This window comes from Crinia signifera, chromosome 1, assembly GCF_055691185.1.
Source record: "Crinia signifera chromosome 1, ASM5569118v1, whole genome shotgun sequence".
Taxonomy (NCBI): domain Eukaryota; kingdom Metazoa; phylum Chordata; class Amphibia; order Anura; family Myobatrachidae; genus Crinia; species Crinia signifera.
In genome coordinates this window covers 440,755,859-440,780,350 of record NC_139217.1, presented here as the reverse complement: position 1 = coordinate 440,780,350, position 24,492 = coordinate 440,755,859, and the positions used below count along the sequence as shown (strand labels likewise).

At 47.3% G+C, this 24,492-nt stretch overlaps 1 protein-coding gene across 1 annotated transcript; it reads right to left on the bottom strand.

The window, feature by feature from the left end:
* Window positions 1–371: 371 nt before the first annotated feature.
* On the bottom strand, window positions 372–24,492 carry LOC146016118 (granzyme A-like). Its single transcript, XM_083151705.1, has 4 exons — window positions 24,371–24,492; window positions 15,189–15,330; window positions 4,164–4,442; window positions 372–597 (listed from the first exon to the last, which is right to left on the bottom strand). The coding sequence occupies exons 1-4, from the start codon at window positions 24,490–24,492 to the stop codon at window positions 424–426; spliced, it is 717 nt and encodes a 238-aa protein (XP_083007831.1). The 3' UTR covers window positions 372–423.

The window sequence follows — 24,492 nt, the reverse complement described above, 5'->3', positions numbered from 1 at the left end:
TTACTTAGATGAAATGGTACCTTCATTGTGCAAGAGACCGTAGGCACGTTGGCAGCAGAGAAGCTATGTTACCTAGTGTTCTTGGGGGTTATTCCGGTTGATTTGCTCGATGCGTATTTTGCATCCTTGCGGGTCAACCTATCCCCGCCTTGCGAATGGTGGTACGCCGGCCCACCATTCGCAGGACACGTTCCTCCTGGATACCAGCCCCCCCATCTCCCCTGCTGCCACAGGGAGGAAGGGGGGGGTCTGGTATCCGGGAGGGTAGGCAACCCTGACACAAATTAAATCAGGTTATATGTGCCCGGATTAAGCTCTTCTCAGTACATTTGTTCCCGTGAATAATTCACAGTCTGATGATGTCACATATATTTATTTATACGATGTTTGTTCCGATGTCTGCATAATACATTGGTGATAGCATCACTCTAGAATCCTGCATGAATTTTCACTAGTTGTATCCATTATCCACTTGAGATAGTTGTTTGTCAGCCATGTATAGACTCCTGGTATTTCGGGACTACTACAATTATAGGGCCCAAACGAGACGATACCTGTGTATCTGTTGTTACATATCAATGGACCACCGGAATCACCCTGAAATAGAACATATGACAGTTCACACATTGTACATGCTGCTCTAAGGATCAGATAGTCAGCTGTGGCTTCAATAAACACCTGTGTGTAATCAGGAAAATGCTCAATACGCTTTCATGAATAATGATGCACTGTACCCAGTTATATTGTGTTCTGGCCAGGGTCAGATTATAGGTAAGACAGACAGGGCAGTCGCTCATGGGCCCCCAGACATAAGGGGGCCCCACACTGCCACAAATGCCCTAACCCTTACCGCTCAGTACCATGCTACCAAGTGCAGGTAGCTGGGGGGCACCAAGGGCCAGATTCTCTAAGCTTCAAAAGTGATAAAATGAAGAGTGATAAACAGCCAGCCAATCAGCACCTGCCTGACATTTTTCAAACACAGTCTGTGACATGTCAGGTAGGAGCTGATTGGCTGGCTGTTTATCACTCTTCATTTTATCACTTTTGAAGCTTAGAGAATATGGCCCCAAGAGTTTAATAGCTCCGGCAGTTGCCTATTTATGATGAGAAGAAGCAGTAGCAGTTATCATATGCCTCCCACTGTTACTATGGCACAGAGGAGGACCTCATTTCCAAATGTTCACTGGAATGTGTGATTATGGTTCACTCCTTCTGGCAAATTCCTTCTCAAATGGACAATATCATGTGCACTGCAGGTGGGGCAGATGTAACTTGTGCAGAGAGAATTATATTTGGGTGGGGTTTTATTTCAAAGTGAGATCTATATTGCAATGTATTTTCCCTGCCAGAAACAAAATAACTCACCCAAATCTAATTCTCTCTGCACATTTTACATCGGCCCTCCTGCAGTGCACATGGTTTTGTCCATTTAAGAAGGAATTTGCCAGAAGGAGTGAACCAGAATAACCCCCTATGAGAGAGGTGGTGGCCACAGATCCTATCCTCTCCCATCACAACTATCATGGTCTGACAGTGGCAGCATTGCACCCTCCCTTTCCATTCCCCCACTGCACTGTACACAGGAAAGTGGTGTCTCCTTACCTGACTCCTTCTCCCCACCCCTTCTGCACCACAAAGGGGAGAGAGAGGTCTTCTGGAGTGGTTTATATGCAGACAGGAGCAGAGGCAGTTTTATTGGATTCAGGGGGGGGGGGGGGGGGGCGGGGCATGTAATTTCACACATACCTCGTTTTGGAACTGATGACCAGGGCATTGAGCATGTAATCCCACATGGCAATGAGCATAGAGCCCCTGGCAATGAGCATGGTACCCTTGGCAATGAGCAGCACTTATGTAGCATAATTTTTAATAGGCATTATGGTGTTTGGCATAATACATAATGGACATAATGGCGTGTGGCTTAACATGTAACATAGCTTAACATGGACATTATGGTGTAAATATTTAATGCGATCCTTTCGTGCACAATGTCCCTTTTATGTAACATATTGTGAATTTTGGCTTAATCTGTGTGGAATTATGTGAATTTTGGCTTAAAACGTGTGGCATTATGTGAATTTTGACACAATCTGTCTGGCATTATGTGAATTTTGACACAATCCATGTGGCATTATGTGTATTTTAGCTCAATCAATTTGGCATCATGTGTAAGGAGCAAGTATAATGGGGTCTAGTATTTTGTTGCATAATGTGCAGAAGTTGTATATTGTGTGGTACACTACACTCAAGGACATGCCCCCTTTTGAGTGGCCACAACCCCTTTTCTGGAGCGCGCCTTCGGTGCGCGCACAACGACATCCTTTGTCACCAAGGTGGGCCTGTGTACTTTAAATGCCATGGCCTATTTTTAAACCCATTCACGCCCTCTCTCTGCTCTCCTTTCTCTCGCCGCATGTACACTGGCACCACTAACACCCTCCCCCACCCAAACCCTTTCCTATCATGGTGCCCCCCTTGTCATTTTCTACTGGATCCGCCCCTGGGCGGCCCCACAAATTTGTTGCCCCAGGGCCCTTACAAGCCTTAATACAGACTTGGAACTTGCTCTTGTCAAGCTGTACAAGATGCTGGTCATTACTAGGCTGCACAATAAGATTGCCATTGCTGGACTATATTTTATGTTGGCCAATTCTGAACTGTACCGTCAACCCAGCAATGACCAGCATTTGTACAGGCTGCACATTATGTCACATTGTAAGATACCTGTACCCATCCAGGCCAACAATGGTGTGGGTGGAGCTCCAGCTCCGGGACTCCACATAAAAAAGGCCCATTATAATATTAGGGTTAGGATTAATGGGGATGGTTAGCAGGAACTGCTATGACTGTCTCACTCTGTGGATATTTCTTCCTGCTGTGTGTGCTATGCTCAGCTGGGGGACAATGGAGCAGTTGACCGCTTAAAGCATGGAGCCGGGCAGCAAATGTCTCCGGCAGTTCCGCCCCTGTGCTAGTTTGTGTGTGTGTTTTTTTCAAGGTGCTGGGACACGGAGCATAGCTCCGCCCTGACACCAGGAAGTCCCACCCCCGAGTTCTGATTGGCACACGGGCCATTTAGTCAAATATAATGGATGACCATTGATAGCTATCGATGGTTATCCATCAAATAGTGTACCACTATCGATGGCTGGGTGCAGAATCACAATCAATGGCAATAAGGGTTATGGTAAAGTTGTAAGAGGAGCATCTGTCCCCCTCTCCCTGCCCAGTATCTTTCCCCATCTCCCTTACCATCCCTTCCCTCACTGTCTGTCCACCATCTGTCTCCTCTCTCTCTCTCTCTCTGCCCATCATCTGTCTCCCCCTCTTCCTGCCCATCATCTTTCCCCCTCTTCCTGCCCAGAATCTGTGCTCGATCTCCCCAGCATCTATCCCCCATCTCCCCACCATCTGCCCCCTCTGCCCAGCAACTGTTCCCCTCTCTCCACATCCAGCCCCCTCTCTCTACCTAGCATCTGCCCCCCCCCCTCTCATTTGTTTTACCCCTCCTGGTGTGTCTGCCCTGTTGCATACCTTTGTGTCATCTGCATACCTCCCAACTTTTGTCGACCTCGATGTGGGACGCAGCTCCTGCGTGCCGGAGGCGTGTCGGAAATTTCTGGGGTGTGGCCTAATTTCGGGGCGTGGCCTATACGCGTGGCTCCCCGCGAGGCCACGCCCCCATTTTGCCGCTATGGGGGCATGACCCAGAGGCTCTGTGAGCCTCTAGCCATGCCCCCAGCCCCCTGGCTGCGGGAATATGCGCACAGCGTTTATTCCCCGCTGTTTAGCAGCCGACAGGGGGGACTTCCAACAGCCCCCCCTCACCACGGGACACTGCCGCCCGCGGGAGGGACAGCGGGACAGGCCCTGATAATCGGGAGTGTCCCGCTGAAATCGGGACTGTTGGGAGGTATGTATCTGGAAAGAGGCACATTTTACCCTCAATTCCATTTGCAATATCACCAATAAAGATATTAAAAAGCACTGGTCCAAGTACAGATCCCTGGGGTACTCCACTTGTAACCTTTCCCTCCTTTGACTGTACTCCGTTTACTACAACTCTCTGTTTTCTGTCCTGAATGACTTCAGTGAATAGTTGCTTGCTAAATATACAGCACTTGAGAGATATCATCAAGTGTAAAATCATTAAACCTTACCTTGCATGTGTCATCTTTACGTCCCTTAAGAGGCCCCGCACATATCATGCTGCTGGTTATTACTGATTTGACCTTTTGTTTACTATATATTTTCCTGCATTTTTCATTGTCTACAACTGTAAGATTAGCCTGTCGAAGAACATCTGAAATTGTCTTCTTTTTAAAATCAGTCCAACCCCATCCGAAAGTGCTGCATATTGTTCCCGGCTTGACATTCTCTTCCTTGTTTGGAAGCGATAGAGGTGCCACATCTTTGTTCAACTTTGCAGGTTTTTCTAGCTGCAACAAAGAAACCTATATGTAAATTCATTGGCTACAAACGTATTATACCTCTACATCTGAGCAGGAAAGATCAGCTATGAGATCAGTGACCAGCATAATCAAGCAGTGAAAAGAGTGGTGAAGAGGCCCAGTAGTGAGGTTGCCCACAGCAGCCAATCAGCAGGATTGCAAATACTGTATTATAAGTATAATATACAGGCTAGACCATCACGGCCGGTACAAGATTTATCGGCACCCTAGACAAAACTTCAGCTTATTGCCCCTAACACACACACATAAAAACCAACTTTCCAAAACCTCACGTGAAAGTATGGAGGTGGCGTTTTAGAAGTTCAACACCTGCCGTTCGCATGAAGTTCAACAAGGATGTCTCTCCCAGTGCGCATACACGACCATTCGATAATTCGCAGCCCAGCGGATTTGGCGGAATCGGTCCCATAGTAACATAATAGTTGAGGTTGAAAAAAAACTTATGTCCATCAAGTTCAACCTTAAACAGGACCCGTTAGAGCATGAGTCTTCAACCTGTGGCCCTCCAGATGTTGTGAAACTACATGTTCCAACATGCAATGCCACATTTTTTCCTATAAGAGCATGCCAAAAAACCTCAGGGCATGCTGGGGCATGTAGTTCCACAACATCTGGAGGGCCACAGGTTGAAGACCTGTGCGTTAGAGGGTATAGACCATAGTTGCCTACCCTCCCGCTTTTAGCGCGAGTCTCCCGCATTTTGACCCTTTCTCCTGGTCCCCCGGAAGGTCCCGGGATCCTCCCGGTTTTTCAACCTACTTGCGGAAAAATTAGACTGCGCATGCGCAAAGTGCCGGGGGCAGGTTCCAGCAGCGACCAGCGCGATTTCGTGATGTGCCCGGCATCGCTGTCCTCTTAGATGACAGCCGCCGCAGAGACTGGCAGCAGGGAGAGGAGAGTGGGGAGCGGCAGCTGTGAGTAACGCTCGCAATCTAATTAGGTAAGTCACGCCCATGGATCCGCCCCCTGTTGAATCATGCCTGTCGGGCCCGCCCCCAACTTGATTGAGCTGGCTGCCCTCTCCCGGAGAGGGCAGCTGAAAAGTCGGCAACCCTGGTATAGACTAGAGGTGATGTCCCCATTTAAATTTTACCCTTTGTTGGGCTAAATAGTGATTAGTTCTGAGCCGATTAAGCCATCGGGGGGCCAAGGTCATTTTAGACAGGGGGGCCCCCTCCCACTTGTCATTACTGGCCAAAAACTGCACTGGAGAATATTACACTGTCAAAACACAGATTAATGGCAGTATAAACTTGGTCAATGAGTAACTGCGGGGGAGGGGGGATTAATATATATACCACATGAAAAGCATGTTTTTGTCCCTCTGTACCTTACACTGTAGGAGACCTCACAGGCTCAGTGCTGCCTCTAATTAAAAACCATCCCTTGATAAGGCTGCTGTCCTCCATGGGCCTGAGAAGCATGTGATGAGCTCCACCAATCAGAGCTCAGCACAAGCCTCTCAGCCTCTGACCTCTTGTGCAGTCTCATGGGACTTAGGGGGTTATTCAGGTTGATTCGCAAGGCTGCGAATTCGCAGCCTTGCGAGTCCACCAAACCCCGCCCGGCGAACGCACGCCCCCCGCCGCCCCAGCAAAGTGCGGCTTCGCCCGCACAGCAGCGAATGGATGTTTTGCATAAACATCCATTCGCTTTGCTGGGGTGTCCGCCCACATCATTCGATGGTCACCGACCATCGAATGATGTTTAGCGTGCACACATATATAAGTGACTTTTCAGTTGCGTATATATGCGTGCGCTCTGGCGTGGATACGGCCGGGCAGCTGACATCCGGTGATGTCAGCCACCTGCCCCCCACACCGCGTCACTGCCTCATTACCATGAGAACGCCCAGCGTTCTCATGGAAACGCCCATGGAACGCTGGGCGTTCCCATATGGTAATGGGGCAGCCCGGCGCTCCCCGCCCATCTCCGCCCCCCCTCGCTGCCATGGGTGCGTGCACCCGGCGACCCGAAAGGTCGCCGTGGGTGCACGCACCATGCGCCTGCACATGCGCAGAAACACGCCTGCGCACGCGCAGACGCACAACATCGGTACTGCGTGCGAATGCGCGCAGTACCAATACAATCTGAATAAGGCCCTTAGTCAACTCCCAGTAATGCACTGCACACTTGTGCAGTCAGTGTGCCTTGGCTCCCGATGCTCAGCACCATTAATCATTGTCACACTGGCAGATAGGTGAAGCTGCAGCACTTTCCCACTCCCATGCACAAAACCTTTAGCTAAAAAAAATATAGATAGATAGATAGATAGATAGATAGATAGATAGATAGATAGATAGATAGATGCAGAAGTGCCTGGCACTCTGGTCTTGTGGTGGATGCTGGAAGCAAAACTTTCCCCGGTGCCCTCAGGAGGAAACCTCAAATATGGTGCAATGGGACAAAGCGGCACTCGGAGACTGGCGAAGTGGTAAAAAATCAGGGATTACTATTAATCCTTGTGCAGCAACACGTAACGTTTCGGATCTCGGCGGCTCCGTCGTCAGACTAACAGTATGCACAACTCAATACATGGCAATGCACAGGTTAAATACATTTGTGAACACAAACGTGTGAAGGCTTACCCGCCCCTTCTCCCGTCGCTCAGGTCCTGTGCAGCGTTGCCGGCGGCTTCCGGGAGTGACGCATGGTGTTCACAAATGTATTTAACCTGTGCATTGCCATGTATTGAGTTGTGCATACTGTTAGTCTGACGACGGAGTCTCCGAGCTCCGAAACGTTATGTGTTCCTGCACAAGGATTACAAGTAATACCTGATTTTTCACCACTTCGCCAGTCTCCGAGTGCCGCTTTGTTCCATTGCGCTATATTTATATATATTTTGTTGTTTTGTTTTTAATACTTGCCGACCACTGGGGGGCCCTGAATGTTGTTTTACAGAAAATGTTTGTTCAACCTTATTTTAAATGTATTCAATATATATCTGCCATCACCACTTTTACTGGAAGAGAGTTCCATACCTTTACTGCTCTGACCACAGGGCCGGCGCTACCCACTCAGCAGCTCCTGCAAAGCAGGGAGGCGCCATGCTGAAAAGGCGCTGTCTCCCTCCCTGCTCTGCTAAAGCTGCCTCAGCCCTCACTGTCACTGCCTCCTGCACGCCACCCGCAGCGCCTGTCTGACAGCGGGTGGCAGTATGGAGAGGCTGAGCAGCTCCCTGCACAGCGCACACACTGTCCTCCTCCTGTGACCTGTCCCCTCTTCCTCACGGACACTTGCGCTGAGGCATGTAGAGCTGTCTGTGAATGCCTGGATGACATGTCATGTCCGGATCCGCCCCCTACCCATTGCTCCCTGCGCCTGTCAGCTGTCAATCAAATGACAAACAGGCAGCAGCGCCGGCTCCCCTTCCTACCCTCTTCTCAGTGTGCTGTGCCAGTGCCACTGCCCGTCCTCAACACTTCGCCCCCTCTATCTCCTCCCCTCTTCTTCCATCTCCTCCTTCTCTCCCATTCGTTTCCCCTGCCTACGCAGATAGAAGAGGAGGGACTGCACAAGAGTTAAACAGTAAAAGAACAGTGAGTTTTTTATTATACATGTTTATAACAAATTGTTTAATAATTGTAGATTTTTTTAATATTAATTTAGACACTTTATAAATAATAGGCTGGGTTATGTGCCTAAAGGTGGCCATACACACTGCAATAGCAGCGTACGATGTGATGTGCGCTCCTGCGGGCATTGCATCGCATCACATCGCATCACATCGCATTGCACAGTACAAAAATAATGTGCTGCACATACTTTTTGTACTGCTTTTGGATCACATCGCACACACATTGCATGCATGCCGTGCGATGCGATCTAGCCCATAATGTATGTGATTCTCGCCGTGTGTATGGGCACCTTTAGTGCCTGTAACATTTTGCGGGCACAGCACTGAGATGGTGTATGCATACATGTACATGCACCCGAGATCCTCCATAGGATCGCATGTTGCATACACTCCCACAATCGGGCTGCAGCTTGTTGCAATGGCAATGTGAAAGGGCGCAAAATGTATGGTTTGCAGGAGGGCGCCAGACACCCTAGCACCGGCCCTGCTCACCATAAAAAACCTTTCCTTCAAAGAGTACGGAATCTTCTCTCCTTTAGTCGGAAAGGATGCCCAGGTTTCTGACCTCAAAGCAAAGCGGTTGCCTGATAGTTCAGGATATTGCCCCTGATTTATTTGTACATGCAGTGGAGGATCTACCAAGGGGCGACTAGGGGTGGTCGCCCCGGGGCCCCCACACATCAGGGGGCCCCACACGACAGGTGGGTGGCAGGCAGCGAGGTCCAGGCAATGCGTTCCTGGGGTCCAGGCAGCGCTGGGTGAGCAGGGGGTCCCATCTGCCTCAGAGACCCCACCACTGCCTATCTGCCGCAGCGTGGGAAGCATTGCAGCAGTGCTGGGGTATAGATGCCGTGTGCTCCCACTCACCTGCCAGCCCTGCATCTCCCCGCTGCCCTGCTCTCTTGTCATACTGTCTTCAGGGGGACCTACCCTGCTCTCCCCACCTGATCACCCCATGTCCCAGGTGCCTGAAGAGGCAGTGCCTGTGCAGCAGCTCCAACTCCGATAGGCAGCAAGAATAACTAATCCGGTGAGTGCTGCGGGGGGAAGGGGGTGAGATTAGAGGAGGGGGGGGGGTTAGAGAAGGGGGCTCCCAGAATTTTTGTCGTCCAGGGCCCCCACAGACCTTAACCCGTCCCTGTGTACTGGTTAATCATATCTCCCCTTAAATGTCTTTTAGCTAGTGTAAACATTCCTAATTTGACTAGTCTGTCTTGGTAGCTTAAATATTCCATCCCTTTTATTAGCTTGGTTGCCCTTCTCTGGACTTTTTCCAGTTCCATAATGTCCTTTTTGTATTGTGGGGCACAAAATTGCACTCTTAATTCTAGGGGAGGTCTAACCAGTGCCTTGGACAATGGCATAATTACATTGTCTTCCCTACAGATGTAGTGTCGCTCATCCAGCCCTGGTGCTCGCCAGAACTCCCCCACTGGCGAGCGGCGTTACATCTGACTGGGACGCGCGAGCGTCCCACACGCATGCGCGTCCCAGTTTCCCGTCGGTGGGGGGCCGGGAACCATGCCCGTGTCCGCTTCAGGGAGACAGGCAGGGTTAGGGGGGGAGTGGGGGAACGCAGCGGGGACCCGGGGGGAGCCCATTGTAAGGGGACGCACGCGCCTCTAATGCGTGCGCGTCCCCTTTACGGCCGCTGGCGGGGGCTGGTGCATGGCGAATCCACCACCAGCCCCTGCAATGAAGAGAAGCGCTACATCTGTAGTTACCATGCCCCTTTTTATATAGGCTAGTATCTTGTTGACCTTAGTGGCTGCACCTTGACACTGAGCACTGCACCCCAGTTTTTGTAAATTTGGACTTCTAGATCCTTTTAAAATTCTGATTTGCCCAATTCTACTCCGTTTAGTTTAAGTCACACCCGGGTTATGTCTCCCAAGATATATAACCTTACATTTATCTACATTGAACCTCCTTTTCCATTTTTTAGTCCATTCATCAAGTTTATCTAAGTCCCTCTGTAGAATGGAGATATAAATATCCTACACAGTTTTGTGCCATCCGCAAAGATGGAGACTTTGCTTACTATTCCATCCTCTGTATCATTAATTATTATATTAAATAGAAGAGGCCATAACAACAAACCCTGTTGTACTCCACTAGTACTGGTATCCAACTTGAAAATGCACCATTTACCACCACCCTCTGCTTTCTATCGTGCAGACAGTTTCTTACCCAGCTACAAATTTTAACCCCTAGTCCCAAATCCTCTATTTTTGTAACCAGCCTCTTATTTACCCAGGCCTGGGCATGTCAAGGGGGCAGCTCACACACTTTTTTTGTCATTTGCTTTTATTTATTTAAACAATGGTTATGCGACTGCGGTTTGCCAGCGCAGGGTTGGACCATGAGGAGAGACTTGTCAAAGAAGCAATCAGTCCACTCAGCTGCAGATACTCTCGCAAGATGATAATGTCATCATCTTGCAAGTCTTTGTAGTCAGCCCAGGGTGAGGGGGGGGGGGGGGGCAGACGCTGTGAAGAGAGGACAGTAACAGTAAAGGGAAGGATCTGGCTGTACATTATTTTTTTACTGTGGCAAGGCCACTGGAAGACACTGAGTCTGGCTTCCTTAGATGCTGTACCGTCGGGCACCAGGAAATCGGAGATAGTCAGGAATTGGGATTCATCTGCAGGCGCGGGCCGGCTCTTTCTTTGACCCATTGCATGCGCAGTAGTTCCTCTACGATGCTGAAATCAGTGTCTGTGGCACCTACCCCATGGCAATGAGCATTTAAACTTACAGGCAATTAGCTTGTACGCCCCCTACCTTGGGCAACGAACATGTAAACTCCCTCAGGCAATGGCATGTGGTATAATATGTAATGGGCATTACGTTGTATGGCATAATGTGTAATGGGCATTACGGCATGTGGTATAATGTGTAATGGCCATTATGGTGTGTAGTATGATATGTAATGTCATTACAGCATGTTGTATAATGTGTACTGGGCATTACAGCATGCCAATGGGTGGTAATAGACATGCCCCTCTGACAGTGCAGTGCCCCCCCTAAATGTAAAGTCTAGATCTGCCCCTGGACAGTGATAATAATTTATATATAGTTTGTTGGTAAGTATATTTTGTATTAAAGCAATTAGAGTAAGTCATGTAGACAATGGAGCTGACGTTTCAGGAGACAGGTACAGACAGACGTTTTCGCAAGACAGTAAATGCTTCATGAGTATAAATAATTCTGCTCAAAATTTTTTATACTCATGAAGCATGTACTGTCTTGCGAAAAAGGACCAAGGGGTCCTGAAATGTCGACCCCATTGTCTACATGACTTACTTTAATACAAAATATACTTACCAATAAGCCGTGGAGTGACACTTCTTTCCTGGCGGCACTCAGAGATGGAGTTAATGTGAAAAAAGTGACGTTTTTATTGGCAACGATTCGGGGTATGTGCCCCTTTCTCAAGCCTCACGACAAGTGCAAGCAAAGAATATAAATACCGTAACAAATGATGCCATAGTTGCCTACCCTCCTGCATTCTGCTGGAGACTCCCTGAAATAACAGCAATCTCCCTCTCTCCCTCATTAGTCCTGCAATCTCCCTCATTTCACCTAGCCCACATTACACTGTCACATTTTTTGGGGGGGAAAGAAATGAGAGATAGATACATTTACATTGAATCATCAGCACCATTTCCCAGCAATATAATATACTTTACCCAGATAATGGGGCAGATGTATGAAGGGTCGTTATGGGGGAGAAGGGGTATCAGTGCATGTTATGTGCACTGATACCGCTTCTCCCCCATGTATGAAGCAGCCAGCGTGCGGTACAGGACAGAGGCGCTATGCGCCCCTGTCCATATCGGTGCTGCTATCTAAATGATAGCAGGCCGAATGTATGAACGGTCAGCTTCATCAGGCTGGCGAAGCCCTATCTAAACAGCAGGGACAGCGCTGTCCCTGCTGTCAGCTGTGGGCTGCGCTGGGGATCTCGCGTGAGTAGCGAGATCCCGCGCATGCCCAGTGCGGCCGGCCGGGAGACAGGAGACAGCGCATCAGTGTAAACTGATACGCTATCTCCAGGAGGAGACATTGCCGGAGGGGGGGAGTTAGCGCTCCCCTGCTTCGGCAGACAAGATGTTAATACATCTTGTCGGGCTCCCCTCCTGCTTCGCCTCGCTAATGAGGCGAAGCAGGAAGTATTATAGCGGCGCGATAAGCGCTACTATAATACATCTGCCCCAATGTACTTTACCAAGTATATTATCTCTTACTAACTGTTTTGGGGCTCATCTACATTTGGATATAAGTCATTTTAAAAGATTCCACTCAGATGTAGCAGTGCACAGCCACATTTCAAGGTGCCACGTTCACAATCTCTTTTCATAATCTCTCCATATATAGAACTAGACACGCCCTTTGGGTGGAGCATGACATGCCCCCTCAATGGGGCACTCTGCAAAATTCTATTTCCAACTATAATCTCCCTGAAACTAGTTTTCAAAAGCAGGCAAGTATAAATTATGCAGCTCCTTTTCCTCCCCGCACGTCTGTGCTCACTCCCGGCATGTAGTTCCCAGCATACATCCACTTCCGCATTCATTTGCGGATGTGACATCAGCGGAAACTCCCCTGCCAGCAGTATAGCTCTGGAGGTGGGCGGGTAACATGAGCGTCTCGTTGTCATGGAGACCCACTTAGGGAGGCACTGCTCTTAGGCACAATAAGTGACAATACCATCAAAATACCTATAGCGTAACATTAACAAATAAGTGTTGTGAATTATAAGACGCCACAATGCAGGGAAAATACATGCGCTAGTTCAAGGGAATATGTAAAAACCAGACCCGGACAAGACCCCGGACCGCCGGACTGGACATCAAAATCTGCATTCCGGAGCTTGTAGTGTTCGGTCTGGGGGGTTTCCCATCCGGGGGATGCCTGTAATACCTTTCACCAGGGACATGGGAAGGGGAGATTACAGCCTCCCAGGCGTGTTGTCCGGACCCATAGGTGTGTGCACACTGAGTGGTAAGTGTGCACAGGCACCCCCTAATGCTGTGCCCCCACCCCAACACTTATTGCTGCAAGTAATACCAGCAATACCTTTTACCAAAGGCTTTTGCTTTTTAGACCTGTATTCCATTAAAATAAGCTCCTATCAATCAATTATGTGTTTTTTGCATTATTAATTGTATTACACCATTGTCATATCACTACATATCTGTGTCATCCAGATATTATTTTGACTTTATTTACATGTACTGTTACACAGAGTAATTAGAAGTTTAAAGCTGAAATAAGCAGGCAATAATGGTGTGGCTGAGAGACGTTTTATATTGTAGTGAGTACACGCCTGCTTAGTGGTGTTAGACAGACCCAATGGCGGTGTTAGACATGCCCAGTAGGTGGTGCTAGGCACACCGCTTTGACAGTGCACCCCCTAATAAAATGTGCTGCGCACGCCTATGTCCGGACCATTCCGGTTTCTGCTACATACCCAGACCATACAGGGAGGCTTTATTCTGTCCCTCCTCCTCCCTCTGGTGACATATGTCACTTGAAGGCCCCCCCCCCCGTAGACAGGACACCCCCGGACAGGATGGTCCGGCGTCTTGTCCTGGTCTGGTTTTTACCCATACCCCTAGTACAATATATCTACAAATATACAAACAGATGCTCAAGAATTGTAGGTGTAGGCACTAGGTGTTAGGGTTACGGTTGGGGAAGGGGGGGGGTAGGGTTAGGCTGCAGGGAGGATGTTAGCAGGGCAGGTGCAAGGGTTCTTGGCACCCTAGGCAAAACTTCTGCCTACTCCCCCCCCCCCCATCCAGCCACAGGGAATGCCAGAACAGCTAGCCTGCTGCACCCTCCACCCCCCACATCCATGGCCCCACACCCTCTCCTTCTCCCTGGATCTCCGCTCCATGTGCCCCTCCCCCCCCCCGCTATGGCTATTTGGTCACTCACCCGCCACCTCACAGGTGTTTCCTGGTGCCATTGTACAAGCACCCGGGAGATGCTGCTTCTCCACCACTTCGGCCTCCAGGCGGGACGGGGGGACGGGCACGCTGCTGAGCACGGTGCTCAGACTCACCATGGAGCTGCTGCTTCTCCGCCTCCATGCACCAGTCGGGATAGGACAGGGAGCGCGGCCGCATGAAGCACCAGAGCACACGGTGCTCCTCGAGCTCTCTCTGCTGCAGCTGCTGTATAACTGGAGACAGCCTCCCCAGTGGGGGGCGGGGCACGGCGCTGGGCCGCGTGAAGCACCAGAGCACAAAGTGCTCCTCAGACTCACTGATGCCTGCCATGTTGACACTGACAGTGTGGAGAAGGGGGTGGGCGGGCGGCTGCTGCCTGATTAATGCGCTGATGCCACAGAAACATATTTAAAAAAAAAACTGCTAAGAGAAAAGTGGCAGCTCAAGGGCGCCCTCCAGTGGCAGGCGCCCTAGGCAGCTGTCTGAAGCTGCCTAGTGGTAGCTCTGGCCCTGGATGTTAGACATTAAAAAGTGGGGGTTAGAATTAGGCACTAAGGGGGAGGGATACGGTTATGCTGTGGGGGGAGTCTTAGACACTAAGGGGAAGGGTATGGGTTTGGCTGCAGTGAAGGTTAGGTGGTAGGGGAGAGGGTTAGGGAGCCTCTGCATTGAGTTGCCGATGTTGGCCTTCTGACTGCCAGTATCACAACCACTGCCAAAGTGTATGTATTCCCTGACCTCCTAACATAAGTCATCGGTGAAATGTAATAGGATGAGAGATTCAGAAAGTGAGAGATTTGGTAAGAAATCTCCAGGTTTCTTAAAGCGGCAATCATTTACACTTAAAAATCAAACTGGTTTTGCAATTTAAATGATTGTCGCTTTAAAAAACCTGGAAATTTCTTACCAAATCTCTCACTTTACGAATCTCTCATCCTATTACATTTCCCCCTTCATGTCCTCACCACAAAATAAATATATTTAGCAAAAAGGTGGTGCAGGATTTAATAAGTAGCCCATATACTCTTATCACCTGGATACTGCCCGTTATTAACACCAAACAGTACTGGCAGGTCAGCTCTTCCAATGAATAGCTGTGGTGACATACAGGAGATTACTTAATCCATGAGGTTGGTACTTTCTTATAATAACTAATTATGCCATCATCGTTACCTGTACAAGTTGAAGATCATGGATTTTCTTGTAATAGTCAAAACAAGGGTGCTTAATCATCCGTTTGATCCCATATATCTGCTGCTGCTGTGTGTCCTTGGTCAGAGAGTGGGCACCCAGGACAACCTTCGTTTTAAGCTCACTGGAAACCAAATATGTTGTCAGTTCAGTTTAAATGAAAATAAAGGGTAATATAAACTTAAATGGACACTACTAATATGTTTTAAATTGTTTATACTTGAATGTAAGACTACATCACTCATTAATGGGAAGAAGCAATCGCCAGATCGCCGGATGTAAGCTGCCCGCCCATTTCCTCCCGCAGGCATATATAAATGACCTGAGAGTCACTGTATACTGTATGCCTGCATGCACCACATCTCTTGATGGTCAGTGACCAACGAAAGATGTGGGAGGTTATAATCACACAGACCTTTCAGTTGGTACCAGCTGTCCATGTCTCCCAGCTGCTGGTGCCTGCGACCAGTGTAGCAGCTATCTATTGCTGGTCGGGTGAGAATGTTAAATTCAACTGCTGGGTGTAATGCAGCCCACACACGCACCGATTCCAGCGTGCGTTGTGGGCTTAACTAGCACACACAGCATCGCATCGTATGCCTTGTGCATACGATGTGCATGCGTTGCGATGCTGTGCTAGAAAAAGCCGGTACAAAAAGTATGTGCAGCACATACTTTTTGTACTGTGCGATGAGGTGCCGCGGGAGCGCGCACCCCATCGTACAGCATCGCACCGCCCGCATCGGTGCGTGTGTGGCCTGCATAAGTTGTATAGCTTCTAAGAAGTTTCCCCGTCTGCTTTCAGCGTCGGTGGCTTCCTCAGAGAGAATATGCGAGTGTATGGAGTGTGTTCATCCTTGTCATCTATTTAAGCCCCACATCATACAACTTCTGCAAGTCTCCCGTCAGGGGGAGGGTCATGGAACAATGGATGATTGCTGCTCTTCATAACGTGCGCACAACATCTGCACAGCACAGTGCATGGATGAGAACAGGGCATACATCCAAAGTTGCGAAAAATGCCCCTTTGACACATGACCATGGTCCTTTTAACCCCTTCCCGCCGCAGCCTGTTTTTGCCTTCCTGACAGAGCCCTTTTTTTCAAATCTGACATGTATCACTTAAGTGGGGATAACTTTTTTTTGCTTTTACTTATCCCAGTGATTTTGAGATTGTTTTCTCGTGACACATTGTACTTCAAGTTAGTGGTAAATTTGGGTCGATACAGTCTGTGTTTTTTTGTGAAAAATACCAAAATGTCGTAAAAAATGGAAAATTTAGCAATTTTCAAAATGTTAAATTTTCTGCTTGTGAGACAAATAATCATACTACTCAAAATAGTTAATACCTAACATAGACCATATGTCTACTTTATGTTTCCATCATTATTACAACCTCCTTTTCATTTTTTTGGACACTAGGAGGCTTAAAATATGAATAGCAAATTCTCAAATTTTCAAGAAAATTTCAAACACTGATTTTTTTAGGGACCAGTTCAGTTCTGATGTGACTTTGAGGGACTTGTATGTGAGACACCCCCATAAATGATGCCATTTCAAAAACTGCACCCCTCACAGTATTCAAAACAGCATTTTGAAAGTTTGTTAACCCTTTAGGTGTTTCACAGGAATTAAAACAAAGTGTAGGTGAAATTTCAAAATTTCATTTTTTTTGCAGATTTTCAATTTTAATAAATTTTTCTAAGGAACACAGTAGATTTTACTAGAGAAATGTGACTAAAATTGATTCCCCCAATTCTTTTGTTTTCATAAATATCCTATATGTGGCCCTAGTGTGCACGTTGACCAAACCACAGGCTTCATAAAAGAAGGAGCACCTACTTGATTTTGGAGCCTCCTTTTTATGAGAATATTTTTTAGGCACCATGTACAGTAGGTTTCTAGGCACCATAAGATGCTAAAAGTTAGGAACCCTCCCACAAGTGACCCCATTTTGCAAACTACACCCCTCAGGGAATTCATCTAGGGCTATAGTGTACATTTCAAACCCCCAGGGGTTTCACCAATTGTGGTACAACTGGGCAGTGAAAATGAAAAATTAAATTTTTTACACAAAAATGCAGTTCTGGCTCAAAAATTTTCATTTTCACAAGGAATGAAGGAGACAAAGCACCCCAAAATCTGTGCCCCAATTTCTCCCGAGTACGGCAATGCCTCACATGTGACCAAAAAATACCATTTGGGTGCATGGCAGGACTCAGAAGGGAAGGAGTGATATTTGGATTTTGCAGCACAGATTCTGGTGGAATGTTGGTGGGTGCTATGTCGCATTAGCAAGACCCCCGAAGCACCAATACAGTGGAACCCCCCCACAAGTGACCCCATTTTGCAAACTACACCCCTCAGGGAATTCATCTAGGGGTATAGTGTACATTTCAAACCCCCAGGGGTTTCACCAATTTTGATACAACTGGGCTGTGCAAATTAAAAATTACATTTTTTTACACAAAAATGCAGTTCTGGCTCAAAATTTTTTATTTTCATAAGGTATGAAGGAGAAAAAGCACCCCAAAATCTGTGCCCCAATTTCTCCCGAGTACGACAATGCCTCACATGTGACCAAAAAATACCATTTGGGTGCATGGCAGGACTCAGAAGGGAAGGAGTGATATTTGGATTTTGCAGCACAGATTCTGGTGGAATGTTGGTGGGTGCTATGTCGCATTAGCAAGACCCCCGAAGCACCAATACAGTGGAATCCCCCCACAAGTGACCCCATTTTGCAAACTACACCCCTCATGGAATTCATCTAGGGCTATAGTGTACATTTCAAACCCCCAGGGGTTTCACCAATTGTGGTACAACTGGGCAGTGAAAATGAAAAATTAAATTTTTTACACAAAAATGCAGTTCTGGCTCAAAATTTTTCATTTTCACAAGGAATGAAGGAGACAAAGCACCCCAAAATCTGTGCCCCAATTTCTCCCGAGTACGGCAATGCCTCATGTGTGACCAAAAAATGGCAGGACTCAGAAGGGAAGGAGTGATATTTGGATTTTGCAGCACAGATTCTGGTGGAATGTTGGTGGGTGCTATGTCGCATTAGCAAGACCCCCAAAGCACCAATACAGTGGAACCCCCCCACAAGTGACCCCATTTTGCAAACTACACCCCTCAGGGAATTCATCTAGGGCTATAGTGTACATTTCAAACCCCCAGGGGTTTCACCAATTGTGGTACAACTGGGCAGTGAAAATGAAAAATTTAATTTTTTACACAAAAATGCAGTTCTGGCTCAAAATTTTTCATTTTCACAAGGAATGAAGGAGACAAAGCACCCCAAAATCTGTGCCCCAATTTCTCCCGAGTACGGCAATGCCTCATGTGTGACCAAAAAATGGCAGGACTCAGAAGGGAAGGAGTGATATTTGGATTTTGCAGCACAGATTCTGGTGGAATGTTGGTGGGTGCTATGTCGCATTAGCAAGACCCCCAAAGCACCAATACAGTGGAACCCCCCCACAAGTGACCCCATTTTGCAAACTACACCCCTCAGGGAATTCATCTAGGGCTATAGTGTACATTTCAAACCCCCAGGGGTTTCACCAATTGTGGTACAACTGGGCAGTGAAAATGAAAAATTAAATTTTTTACACAAAAATGCAGTTCTGGCTCAAAATTTTTCATTTTCACAAGGAATGAAGGAGACAAAGCACCCCAAAATCTGTGCCCCAATTTCTCCCGAGTACGGCAATGCCTCATGTGTGACCAAAAAATGGCAGGACTCAGAAGGGAAGGAGTGATATTTGGATTTTGCAGCACAGATTCTGGTGGAATGTTGGTGGGTGCTATGTCGCATTAGCAAGACCCCCAAAGCACCAATACAGTGGATCCCCCCCACAAGTGACCCCATTTTGCAAACTACACCCCTCAGGGAATTCATCTAGGGCTATAGTGTACATTTCAAACCCCCAGGGGTTTCACCAATTGTGGTACAACTGGGCAGTGAAAATGAAAAATTAAATTTTTTACATAAAAATGCAGTTCTGGCTCAAAAATTTTCATTTTCACAAGGAATGAAGGAGACAAAGCACCCCAAAATCTGTGCCCCAATTTCTCCCGAGTATGGCAATGCCTCATATGTGGCCAAAAAATACCAGTTGGGTGCATGGCAGGACTCAGAAGGGAAGGAGTGATTTTTGGATTTTGCAGCTCAGATTCTGGTGGAATGAATGGTGGGTGCTATGTGGCATTAGCAAGACCCCCGAAGCACGGTGAAATGATGAACCTAATAATCCATAGATGTGTGGTATATTTTAAAACACTCCTTTATACATAGGCCGGGTTTGTCGGGGCAAGTTTTACAGTGGAAAATAGTATCCTTTCTTATTCCCTTTTTATAGCAAACTTTGCACCTTTTTTGTGTCCTGCCCTTTTTTGCAGTGGAGGGGATTTCGTTAGGAAAATGCTGCCCTGGTACAATACGGGGGCCAGTACTAGAAGTACTGGGGCCCTCTGCCTGCTGGTTCCCAAATATTAGGCCCTTTATGACTTCCTCTTGAAAGTGCATAAATGTCCCCCTCTGGCTGGTAGAACGGAATAGCACGTAAGCGTTATACAGTGCCATCTGGATGATATACACGGCCAGCTTCTTGTACCAGATTTTTGTTTTCCGCAGGGCACTGTACGGCTTCAGTACCTGATCTGAAAGATCCACTCCGCCCATGTACTTATTGTAATCTAGGATACAATTAGGTTTTGAGGTGTGGGTACTGGTACCTCGTACAGGGACGGAGGTGGTACTGTCTCCGTGAATTGTTGTCAGTATAAGGACATCCCTCTTGTCCTTATATTTGACCAACAACATATTTTCGGTGCATATTCCCCTGCTTTCACCCCTTCTCAGTACTTGGGCAATGTGCGTTTTTGGGAGGCCTCTTTGGTTCTTGCGCACAGTACCGCAAGCTGCTGTACCTCTTGAACCAAGGGCCTTAAACAGGGGGATGCTAGTGTAAAAGTTATCCACATAGAGGTGATAACCTTTATCCAGGAAGGGGTGCACTAAATCCCAGACAATTTTTCCACTAACACCTACGAGGGAGGGGGGGCATTCTGGCGGTTCAATTCTTGAATCCTTCCCTTCATATACCCTAAACCTGTGGGTGTACCCTGAGGTGCTTTCACACAGTTTATACATTTTTATGCCATACCTTGCCCTCTTACTGGGAAGGTACTGGCGGAATTTAACCCTTCCTTTAAAATGTATAAGGGACTCGTCGATCCAAATAAATTTTTCAGGGATGTACAACTCTGCAAATTTGGCACTGAAATGATCAATGACCGGCCTGACTTTGAATAGCCGGTCAAAGGTGGGATCATCTCTGGGCACTGTGCATTATCGGTGTAATGTAAAAATTTAAGGATTGTCTCAAAACGAGTCTGAGTCATGGCCATACGGTAAAGTGGGGTGCTGTACAGAACATCTGTACTCCAATATTGCCTAATTTCTGGCTTTTTTACTATGCCCATATGTAACACCAGACCCCAAAACGTCATCATCTCTACTGCATCTACAGGGGTCCACCTAGCAAATGATGACGTGGGGTTTTGAGCAATAAACTGCTGGGCATATAAATTACTTTGGTCCACCATTAAATTTATAAAATCATCAGAGAAAAATAATTTGAAAAAGTCAATTTCTCTGAGACCTGTTGAATCAAATTGGATTCCTGGGATGGCCAAAAACTCAGGAACCTGGGGCTCTAAATTGTCTGGTGGTGGGGTCCATATGGGATCAATCATTTGGGGGGGGGTCTCAGCTGCTCTACGGGGGCGTCTTTGAGGGGGTCCCTCATCACTAGAGGAGGAAGATGAGGTTAAGACGAATCCTTCAAATTCCCCGCTTGCATCACTGGCTGTGTCAGAGTCAGAGGCAAGCATGGCATATGCCTCCTCCGCTGAATACATTCTTCTGGATGACTGGGATGACATTTGGGATGACATTTGGGATGACATTTTTATTTTTGTGTTTCTGTAAGTGTAATGTTTCAACACGTGTATAGTGTAGGGGGGGTACAAACTTTATTTCAACACGGGGGGTATGTAGTGTGTAGTGTGTATGTAGTGCAGAAAAAAAAATACTTTATACAGGAATTTGATCCCAATAAAAAAAAAAAAAAATTATATCAACCCTGTGCCGAAAATGCTGTTCAGTGATGTACGTCACAGATCAGCGCTCAGCGGCCACAGGACACCCACAAAAGCGACGTGGGTGTAAAAACAATTTAAAAAAATAAACCACAGCACTCTCCAAAAAAAAAACAATTAAAAAAAACTGCAGAAAAAAAATTATATCAACCCTGTGCCAAAAATGCTGTTCAGTGATGTACGTCACTGATCAGCGCTCAGTGGCCACAGGACACCCACAAAAGCAATGTGAGTGTAAAAACAATTTAAAAAAAAATAAACCACAGCACTCTCCAAAAAAAAAACAATTTAAAAAAACTGCAGAAAAAAAATTATATCAACCCTGTGCCAAAAATGCTGTTCAGTGATGTATGTCACTGATCAGCGCTCAGCGGCCACAGGACACCCACAAAAGCAACGTGGGTGTAAAAACAAAACCCCACTGCACTCTCCAAAAAACAACAACTGCAGATCAGTGATGCAGTGATGCAACACTGATTAGCAGTGAGGGGCAGCAGGCACACAACTGTGGGTGCAACCTGACAGGGTATATATTTAAAAAAAAAAACCTGGACCCCAAAAAAGGTGCTGATCACTTAGTTTATACTGATCAGCACAAAAGGGGGGGCAGCAGGGGGGGCAGCAGTCAGTTGCACAGGCAGCACAACCTTTGGTGCAACTGACAGGTATATATATAAAAAAAAAAAAAACCTGCACCCCCAAAAAGTTGCTGATCAGCACAGATATACTGATCAGCACAAAAGGGGGGGCAGCAGACACAAAATATAGCAGTCTCTATCACTCTCTGTCACTATCTCTCACTATCTCTCACTATCTCTCACTATCTCTCACTATCTGTGACTCTATGACACTGCAGCAGCAGCACACAGGAAGTCACAAGATCCAGGAAGCATCCAGCTGCTGGCAGCACGCTACCAGCGGTGATCAGGTAAGTATCAGGCAAGGATCAGGTCAGTATATCACGACAGATTGGCACGGTGACCGCTCTGCACGCAATTCCAGACCGGAATGGCGTCTGCAGCGCAGTCACCGTTAGTTTAAATCACGCGCCATGGCTGTGATTGGTCCGTCGGTCCGACGGACCAATCACAGCCTTGGGGGCAGGTGGGGTGAGGTGTGGTCATCACAGCCCCCTCCCACCTGGCGGTGATTGATCCCTGTGTTACCGAGCGTCTGATTCGCCGGTAACACAGGAAAACGCTGCGACTGGCTGTTCACATTGAACAGCCAATCACAGCGATCGCCGACGGGGGGGAGGCATCGCCGCCCCCCCTGGGCATGCAGGGACATGTCTGCTGTCAGGGACAGCAGACATGTTTAAAATGTCACCGCGTCTATAGACGCGGTGACAGTTTAAAGTCATGACGTATATATACGTCATGTGTCGGGAAGTACATCCCGGCCATGACGTATATATACGTCAAATGTCGGGAAGGGGTTAAAGCTCGAGCCTATGGTGCACGGTTCACCTCCACTCCCCTATATTAGGAATGTAATTAAGCTATCACATTTGTCTTGCTGCTGCTTCTTCATTACTATTAGCCATATTTGCGTCAAACAGCTCTATTGCTGTAACAGTACATTCAGAGTTAGCAACAATGATGTGTTGCATGGACCCTGGTGAGATTGCTATGCTGCGAGACTACTGTATTCAGTATAAAGGCTATAACTCATCTCAGACACTGCCAGGGCTGGCAACAGAAATCCTGGGGCCCGGTACACTGATATATTTGAGATGCCCAGTACCCCGCCCCTTTTAGTACACTGCATATTAAACGTGTTTTTTTATCGTTAATAAAGAAACATAATTAATATTCACTAATACTGGAGGGGGGTTCCAGGCAAGTACCCTTACAGGAATCCAGGCGGGTACCTATATAAACCATTGCTAGGCACTGCATGGCCGCAGCCATGCGTACAGCCCCTGAGCCCCTCAGAACCTTGGGGCCCCTCACAAGCTTGGGGCCCAATACAGGTGTCCCTTTTGACCCTCCCCCCTGTCACCTGCCCTGGACACTGCAATGTCTATAAGAGCCACAAACACACAAATTAGAGTGTTAAACATCCTAGCAACTGAACTGATGTGTGACCTTGGCGGTTATTCTGGTTCACTCCTTCTGGCAAATTCCTTCTCAAATGGACAAAACCATGTGCACTGCAGGTGGGGCAGATGTTACTTGTGCAGAGAGAATTAGATTTGGGTGGGGTTTTACTTCAAAGTGAGATCTATATTGCAGTATAAAAATAAAGCAGCCAGTATTTACCCTGCACAGAAACAAAATAACTCACCCAAATCTAATTCTCTCTGCACATTTTACATCTGCCCCCCCCTGCTGTGCACATGGTTTTGTCCATCTAAGAAGGAATTTGCCAGAAAGAGTGAACCAGAATAACCCCCATAGTGTTTGCATGTAAGTTAACACTTAATTTAAACCTGAAATAATGACTCGGAGACTTACGTTTGGCAGAAAATGTTAGCTGTATTTATTAACAAACTTTAAACTAATTGAATTAATTGTAACTAATTAATGGTGGCCAAGAAAGAACGGCTAATTATTTAAGCTCCACCCATAATTATCCCAACTAATCAACAAATATCCTAACATCAAGCGGTATCCGCTCAGTATTCTACATTGACTGCCCACCCGTCCGGGCGGTGTCGCTGTCCCCGACCGGGTTGTCCATGAAGGCCTATAGTCAACGAAGGTGAGCACACCGAAATCAAATATAAATAAGGAATCATCGTTTCACAAAGACCTTAAATCAATTAACCTGCCGTTCTTCTGCCGTTCTTTCCAGCCAAACAGCCAATGCAAAGAAACACCCACCCACATCCAAATAAAGGGGAGGGAGGGCAGGAAACTCAGGAAAAATGGGGAGACTCCTCCTCTTCCTGCAGATCATATCCCCAGCTAACTTGGCCATCCCTTCATCCTTATTGGATGCCGAGTCACATGCTTCCCTAAGGTCATCTCAGCCTGGGATGTTTAACCCACTACATGCCTATTTCAGTCATTCCGTTCTTCAGTCTGAGGTTGGGCAGGGGTATAGTGAGGACGTAGCAAGTGGAGTTTGTGCCTTCTCTGGCCAGGAATGTTGTCTGGGTTGCATTCTTCAT

Excerpts from the sequence above, each read along its gene's own strand:
- LOC146016118 (XM_083151705.1), bottom strand. The coding sequence starts at position 24,492 with ATGAAGAATGCAACCCAGACAACATTCCTGGCCAGAGAAGGCACAAAC. Across the intron at positions 15,331-24,370 it reads ATGACTGAAATAGGCATGTA|TGAGCTTAAAACGAAGGTTG; the intron begins GTGGGTTAAACA and ends TTTGGTTTCCAG. Across the intron at positions 598-4,163 it reads GTAAAGATGACACATGCAAG|GGTGATTCCGGTGGTCCATT; the intron begins GTAAGGTTTAAT and ends GTTCTATTTCAG.